This window comes from Suillus fuscotomentosus, assembly GCF_016647785.1.
Source record: "Suillus fuscotomentosus strain FC203 chromosome Unknown F5891scaffold_134, whole genome shotgun sequence".
NCBI lineage: Eukaryota > Fungi > Basidiomycota > Agaricomycetes > Boletales > Suillaceae > Suillus > Suillus fuscotomentosus.
Window position 1 is genome coordinate 106646 of NW_024539646.1, and position 7781 is coordinate 114426.

General features: G+C 50.0%; 3 protein-coding genes across 3 annotated transcripts; all 3 read right to left on the reverse strand.

Annotated features, from left to right (window-relative positions):
• Positions 1–793: 793 nt before the first annotated feature.
• F5891DRAFT_986876 (uncharacterized protein) lies at positions 794–2007 on the reverse strand (the record flags this gene model as incomplete). Its single annotated transcript, XM_041377831.1, has 4 exons — positions 794–963; positions 1016–1432; positions 1466–1582; positions 1626–2007. The coding sequence occupies 4 exons, from the start codon at positions 2005–2007 to the stop codon at positions 794–796; spliced, it is 1086 nt and encodes a 361-aa protein (XP_041217942.1).
• A 3676-nt stretch (positions 2008–5683) lies between these two features.
• F5891DRAFT_1197894 (uncharacterized protein) lies at positions 5684–6226 on the reverse strand (the record flags this gene model as incomplete). Its single annotated transcript, XM_041368555.1, has 1 exon — positions 5684–6226. The coding sequence occupies one exon, from the start codon at positions 6224–6226 to the stop codon at positions 5684–5686; it is 543 nt and encodes a 180-aa protein (XP_041217943.1).
• Positions 6227–6575: 349 nt separating this feature from the next.
• On the reverse strand, positions 6576–7733 carry F5891DRAFT_986877 (uncharacterized protein; the record flags this gene model as incomplete). Its single annotated transcript, XM_041377832.1, has 6 exons — positions 6576–6627; positions 6667–7013; positions 7066–7325; positions 7382–7422; positions 7474–7589; positions 7629–7733. The coding sequence occupies 6 exons, from the start codon at positions 7731–7733 to the stop codon at positions 6576–6578; spliced, it is 921 nt and encodes a 306-aa protein (XP_041217944.1).
• Between the last annotated feature and the right edge of the window lie 48 nt (positions 7734–7781).

Here is a 7781-nt window from a genome sequence, read left to right on the forward strand (position 1 = left end):
GCCGATTCAAATCAGCGAAGTGCTTTCATTACAAAATAGCCCGTCACGGGACCTCTACCTCATTTAAAATTGTGCTACATTATCAATATACACACTGGCTGAACTCAGAGGATGACACACGAGGCTTTCAAGCACGCACCTTGCAGCCGAACGTGCGAACACCACCAGGCTCAAGGCTTAACGTTTAACCTTCAGACACTCGTCATACGAACGCACATTAAATTCAGGCAAGCATCATGTAAAACATTTGTATCCTGACTGCCGCAACGTTGGTTGGGGGGCGTGAGTGCGGATCGGTTCATAAAATTTGTGATACAGCGAGTAGGTGGTATGTGAGATGCGCGGCGTCGACAAAGCAGACCTGTTGGCTTGACGCGGACTGATCGACTCGACACGGACTAGTTGAATTGATACAGGTAGCATGAAACGATGGACGATGGACGATGAACCGCGTGAAACAGAAGGAGAAAAATACAAAAAATGAAACAAAAAAAGCACGGGAACAACAGTTGCAGACAGCGAGACCAGGATGGATAGGACATATGATTGGGGTGTGGGGTAATCCGATTGGATGGTTTGCATTAGGTGATAGAAAGAGATCTGACTGGACGATAATCAATGGCGAAATCACCGGAGGTGGAGGAGAAATAACAAGACAGCGGAGTCTAGGAGCGAGGACGCCAATCAAGGAAGCGCAACCCACATGAACGCGCAGGAATGTCAGCATTTATCTTCTCGCCGCCTAGGGTATTCAAGAATTTTTCTGTTGGCCTCCGCTGTAATGGACATGTGCTTACTCCCCAACTTCCATGTCTTCCTCCTTCATGCCAGTCGAAGACGCACTGCGGTGGTCAGCTGCAGCATCAGCTGCTTCTCTCAACTCTGCATCCACATCCGCATCACCTTCGCCGTCTGCGTCTGGATCTGTGTTGGGGTCGGAGTGGGGAGAAGGAAGATGTTGCGCTGAGAGGTGTGTGTCAACTAGGGGTGATAGAATGGAGGATGTTTCACCCACCAGAGGACACCGCACCCCGTCGTCTTCGTCCAGGGTCTTCCTCGTCTGTGGTCTGGAGAGTAGCGATCGCAGGCGGGGAGGGAGGGTCGCGGTTCCGATCTCTCTCGCGGTCCTTTGCAGACCCACCACTGCGTTTCTTGTCCTGTAAAAGCACAGGCGGCACGAAAGACGCTGAGCTTGGAAAAACTTGCGACTGTGTCTGCGCCTGTCTTTGCGTCCCAGTAATCGTACCAACAGGAATGGTATCTGTACGGTGCAATCGAGCTGCACTAGCGTTGCTACTGCCAGCCACATTTGCATCGGTCGTTCCCCGCCGTTCTACCCGCTTCATTTTTTGTCTGCAACGGTCGCACACAGTACTTGGCCCTTCTGGCCCAGGCCCCCATTTTTCGACGCATTTGTTGTCTTTGTAGCGCCCTGGTAAACCACATTGGCGGCAGATGCGTTAACCGATAGAGTTAGTGGGGGGGAACGATGTTGTGGGGGGAACAGGAGGCGGAGGTACTGGTGCGATGGGAGTGACAATGGCGTTAGGAGGTGTTAGTGGGGAGCCATTGTGAGCTGGCGCTACGTCATCAACTCGAGATCCGTTTATTAAAAAGGGACGCACTGATATTTGCACTTGACCCTGGTTTGCCCTTCTTTTGGGGGGCGCCGGTAACGGGAGGGGCAAAAATATGGGTTTGATAGGTCCTGAGCTCGCCAGGCTGATCTAATGGACCTACGGGAATATTTCTTGACTGGTGGGCAGCCAAGACGGCACGAGGAGACTGTGGCTGTTGATCACGAGCATTTAAGACGCTCCTTTCGTCAGTGGCAGCGTCAAGGAGGAGATCCTCGATGTCCTGCGAAGTAGCACGAATACTAGAGTGGCTGCTAGAGCGGGAGTGAGATTTATGAGTAGGTTGAATGCTAAGGTGGTGATTGAGATGTTGAATCTGGTGAAGCTGTTGGGGGTGTGGATCCATGTCAGGGATGCGTCCGCATGACATGGAGGTAGCCTGGGGAATGTGAGGAGATAGAAAGGTGGTATGAGAGGGAACTTACCAAGAGGGGGGGCCTGTGGTCATATTCTCCACCTTCGTTACGTGGTCGTTTGGAGGGAGGTTGAGGTTGTGCGATAAGACAAGAAGGGTCATCGAAGCTGCCTGAGCGAGGACGGACGCCGCGAGTGTTGTTGATAGTTTGTTTATCGTACATCAAGTACCAGCTTACCTAATCACGCAAGTACATAGTCACATTAGAGTTACTCACACCTCAGTCCGCTACACTACGAGTACGCGACTGAGTATACACTCATTTTATCTAGCCTTCCGTTTGTTCCTGCACGTCGCAACTTCAAACAAAAGCAAGTGGATGGTGGAGGAGGGAGCGGGCCTGGAGGAAGGGCAGAAGAACTAAGTGAAGAGGAGGTGTAACGATGATAGTGGTGCCGAAGTCCGGTTCGGTTCGGTTCTTAGGCCTCTAAATGCGAACGCCGAACTGGACCATCGGTCGCGTTCAGGCAAGGAGGGCGAACGCTGGACCGGACCCTTATGAACGCGTTCACAAGCGTTCGGTTCAAGTTCAGAACGCGTTTGAACGCTCGAACGCTACATATAATTTGACAAAAATTGCAAGAAATACATGAACCGTAAATGAGTAGCTAAATTTCGTCCATGGCATAGTGTTCGTGAGCAGCAGCAAACTCAGCTTGAACCGTTGCAGAAATGTGGCCTTGACGGTACCCACTCTTCAATAACTGAAGGGCCTCGAATGTTGTTGGCAACAAACGATTACGGCGCGCAGTCCCAGTGATGCCGCCACTCGAAAAGGCTCGTTCAGATGCAACGGCAGAGCCTTGAATAGCGAGGTAATCCTTTGCAATGCGTGAGATGGTGGGATATTGAACGGAATGGTGCTAAAGGCATAATGAGTCAACTTGCAAGGAAATGCGATGCGAAAAAACTCACACCCCACCACGCCACTATATTCTCAACATCCTCTAATGGGGCAGCAAGGTAGTCGTCAAGCTCCTGGCGAGGTCTTCGATTTGCGGTGTCATTTGCGACACGAGTTTTGACAGCATCGCGCATCCAGCTATGGCCGTATGACCCATGGCGAGCAAGCGAGGCAGGAGCTGCAATAGACGGCTCTGCAGCAGCGGGCGAGGAGTTGTGATGATAATATTTGTCAAAAACCTTCCGCAAGCTTCTCATGCCCTCGTCGAAGTCGTGAGGCTCCCATTTACCCTTCGCATATGCCACCTTATAGTTAGGATCAAGCGCTACATTGTGCATTAGATAGGGCATCATAGTAAATAAAACACATACCGAGGCAAACAAAATAAACATCAGTTTCGTCAATCTTGTGGTACCATTTGCGAATATTGTCGAGGCCAGAGTTGATTGCGGATGAAAAGTCGTCAAACTTCGAAGAACTAGCCATGTTTTGCCAAGTTTGTTGGAGATACTCGAGGACTGGAATTGCGCGCCATACAGTAGGTTCACGAGTCGCCGAAAACGATTGTTGTGCATTGGCAGGTTCCTGGTTATACAGTAGGTTAATACAACATAGGTATTGAAGGAGCCGGCGAAAGGGTCCCTTGTCAACGAGTTGGAATGCCTATCTATGGCATGAACATCCTAAGTCACGATTACAAAAAAAAACACTCACCTCGTCCTCAGACACGATAAGCTCAACAATGTAATCCATTAGACCGGTCTTGGTGAATTCAGGAATTTTAGGCGTGAGGGAGGCATCTAACGTTTTCTGCAAGTCGTCGGTTGCTTTGCAGTTAGGAGGTATCGCCCGATCATGCATCTTGATACCTCGTTCTTTGCAGCGGTCGCGGTATATTGGAAAGTGACACTTCGCATTTCGAGCGATATGGGTGTGGCGAGTCGAAACACTGCCTTTGAAAAAGCACTGATTGGTGGGTACATCATTGGCTCTTGAATTGACAAAGTTAGTTATGTGTGTGACGTTCAAAGTAAAAGTAAAAACATACCTGCATATCTCGCACCACCAGCCATCTTCGGGTTCTTGGGTGTGCGGATTGATGCGTCCCTTCTCCTGAGTAAATACTACCTTCAAATCCCCACTGCGCTCCTCTTTCTTCTTATGCTTGCGATCCTCACGGTCCTTGTCTCCAAATACCTTGGTCCGCTCGTAAGCTTCCTCCCCGTCATTGTCTTCAGCCTCTTCTTCATCATCTGAACAATCCTCTAGTGCAGGAGGTTCGTCGTCATCGTCATCATGGTGACGGACCAGACGGGACCCACGTTGCACTCGCTTGGGTGCAGGCTGTCCTTGGGGAGGCGCTGGAGCCACTCGTTTGGCTGGAGTCGTGTTGCCAGCATCGCGGATTTTTTCTGTCGGTTTAACAGCTCGGCCTGAGCGAGACACAAAGGCAGTTAGCTTGCCATTGGATGCAGGAGGTGGAGGTGGAGGAAGCATGGGCGTGTCATCGTCAGGATCATTGTACCAATCGATGGCACTAGCATCCTTGAGTTGGCCGTCAGATCCAAGTGCGCACGACATTTGTGCAGCAAGGAGGGTGAAGATTGAACCTGTAGTAAGTAGCTCATTTATTCCAAATTTTATGATAAGAGATCAAAAAAATGACGCACCTTGAACATCCTGTTGCCATGCAATTACTTGGTGTTGAAGCTTGAAGTACCAGAACGAGAAACCTGAGAATATGTTCTGAAAATAAAGACCATTGAAGTCTGAATAAAGATTAACATTTGTTTAACATTAGGCTTACCAGAACATCGAGTAGATTACCAGGGAAGTCAGATCTCGCCAATGGAAATGTGTTGGGTGTTTTGGCTGCGAAGTCCGATCCGCTATTGATTGTCCCGAGATCGATCGACATGCCGGTTGCCAGAAGATCAGAGCAGATATATTGGTGGATCATGCAAAGAATATGAGAACACGTTCAGACGGGTTCGAACGGGTTCGAACGGGTTCACAGTATTCAGGCAGCAGCCGAACGCTGAACTTAATAATCAGTTCGGTCCTTATACTATTTCGAACCCAGGACCGAACCCACGGTCCGGTCCGGGAGGGTTCAGGTCCGAACCGAAGTTCAGAACCGGACTGCGGCATCACTAAACGATGATGAGATCGATTATATGAACGAGGTGGGGGTTCTACAGTGATGCTAGGATTGGCAGAATAAGGGCTATGATCATGCTGATTTTGATTGGGGATGGGGGTCAAGACAAGATGACTGCCTGCATCTCTAAGAATGTGCTGAAAGCCAGAACATGCATCTGCGGCACAGGATTCAATGGCGGCAAGGTATTTATTGAGTTCTTCGTAAGATTCGAGAACAATGCAGCACAATTAAGCAGGAATGCAAGTACAGCACAGGAAAGTAGTGGTGAAGGAAGAGTTGACGGCCCATGAGGAAGAAGGGGAAGTTATGCATGCAGTACCCGACAAAGAGAAAACCGCAGAGGGAATCATGCTTGATAACCCCAGCTAAAACAGGCCACCCGGATCAGAATGACATGAGACCGAACTGCACTAATCCTCACTATTGTCAAAACCACGGTATCCTCTCTTCGTGCACCCTTGGCAGCACTTTTTAGAGCTTCCCACAGTCTTTGAGATGGGTTTCTTGGTATGCGATAACCTATCTGCAAGACGTCCCTCCTGCAAGAACCTGCCACCCATTTCTCACACTTCAGCAACTTTCCTCTTGAGGTGTGTGGCCCTTATCCTCTGTGAACTGAAGTACACTTGTGTAGCATTTAGTGGCCCCACCATGAGTCCAGGATGTCCAGGAGGACCATTTGTGAGTGTTGGGAGGCCGTTTGGGAGGGTGGGGAGGACCATTTGGGAGGGTGGAGAGGATCCTTTGTGAGTGTTGGGAAGCCATTTGGGAGGATGGGGAGGACCGTTTGGGAGGGTGGAGAGGACCGTTTGAGAGGGTGGAGAGGACCCTTTGTGAGTGCTGGGAAGCCGTTTGGGAGGGTGGGGAGGACCATTTGAGAGGGTGGAGAGGACCCTTTGTGAATGTTGGAAGGACCGTTTGGGAGGGTGGGTAGGACCGTTTGGGAGTGTTGGGAGGGCCATTTTGGAGGGTGAAGAGGACCATTTGGGAGTGTTGGGAGGGCCATTTTGGAGGGTGAATAGGACCATTTGCGAGAGGACCATTTGCGAGTGTTGGGAGGGCTGTTTGGGAGGGTGGGTAGGACCATTTGGGAGGGTGGGGAGCATCATCTCACATGCACATTTACATATGTTCTATGTTGTAGATAGAATGTTTTTCTCGCTTTTCTCGTCATGTATCGATGATAATTTCACACATTGGTCTGAGTAATGCGCTCAATGTATTCAAGGATAATAGCAACACTGTGGTAAGTCAATCATATCAAAAGGGCAAGGTGCAAAAACTGTAAGACGATGAAGGCAATGCAGACAACTAGGTATCAAGGGACTATGAACATTGTGGTGCGATGGGCAGCAAGAGTATGGGTATGAGTAAGAAAGGAAGCAGCAAGCAAACAAGGTCTATTTGGAGGGCAACAACACCGGACAAGTATAGAAGGAGATGAGAGGACAATGATCAAGTGGAAGCAGGCGCATCAACAGGATACTCTGCTGGCTGAGTGTTCGAGCTGGAAGTTGGACAATGGTATGGGCTGCGTGAAGCCCACCTTGAGTCTCCTTGATATCCTCTTCCATAGGCCTGGTTGTCATTATAATAACTTCCGCTGCGCTGGGGAACCAATCCATGGCCACGGTCATTGTAATCATCATGCGGAGGGAATCTGTGTTCACGCATGTACCCATACTCCACTGCTGGGCTGTATCTGTCACGGTCAGAGTACCCCAGTGGGCAACTACACTCCCAATCCATGTTGTAAGTTGTGCTGGATTCTGCTACCGGAGACACGTCTTGCATAGAACCATGAGTATCCTGAAGTTCGGGGAGGTCGTTGTGAGCATTGCCAGTGCAATGGTAGAATGAGTCATGAGGACAGAGATGGTGATAATCCTGTGGCTACCAAAATATTAAGTTAAATGCCATGCAAAGAAAGGACATGTCAACTTACAGGATAAGAAGATTCATGAGTACTACGACCAAGCACATGAAGATCATGGGGTTCTTGACTAAGGCGTTCATGAGGGTTGGGCAGAGGACCACGACGGTCAAGAGGGTGAGGAGCATCCCAATGAGTAGGACTGCGAGGATCAGGAAGGAGATGACCATGAGAACCACTGAAGGGGGCATTTCTATAATCATGATGAGCATAGTTGCGAGGATCTGGACGGACATGGTTGCGAGAATCTGGACGGACATGGTCACGAGGATCTGGACAGATAGGTTCACAAGGATCGCCGACTTCAGACTCACGAGGGTGCACGTACTTGTCAAGTTGATGGTCTGTATCCATAGGGAGGTTGTCAGACTTTGGTAGGTCATGACCAGTCAAGCCGTCATCCAAGGCACCTCGGCTCACCAATCCTCCTCCTCCTCCTCCTCCTCCTCCTCCTCCATCTCCTCCTCCCCCTCCTGCCAGAGGTACTGCAGGAAGATCCACAGGTAAGGATATGCCTTGTCCCAACAGCACCGGAACTTGGGCCACATCAGTGACAGCATCATGTCAAACCACACCTGAAGTTGACAGAGACTGCAAGTGTGCAGTGGTGGTCTCCGGTGCAGCTCCTCCCTCCTTGAGAGTATCACCAGGCCCACCTGCAGGACTTGTCTCAGGGCCATCTACGCTGTGTGGAGCAAGGTTTGGGGATTTAGTGTCAGTGTTGCCAA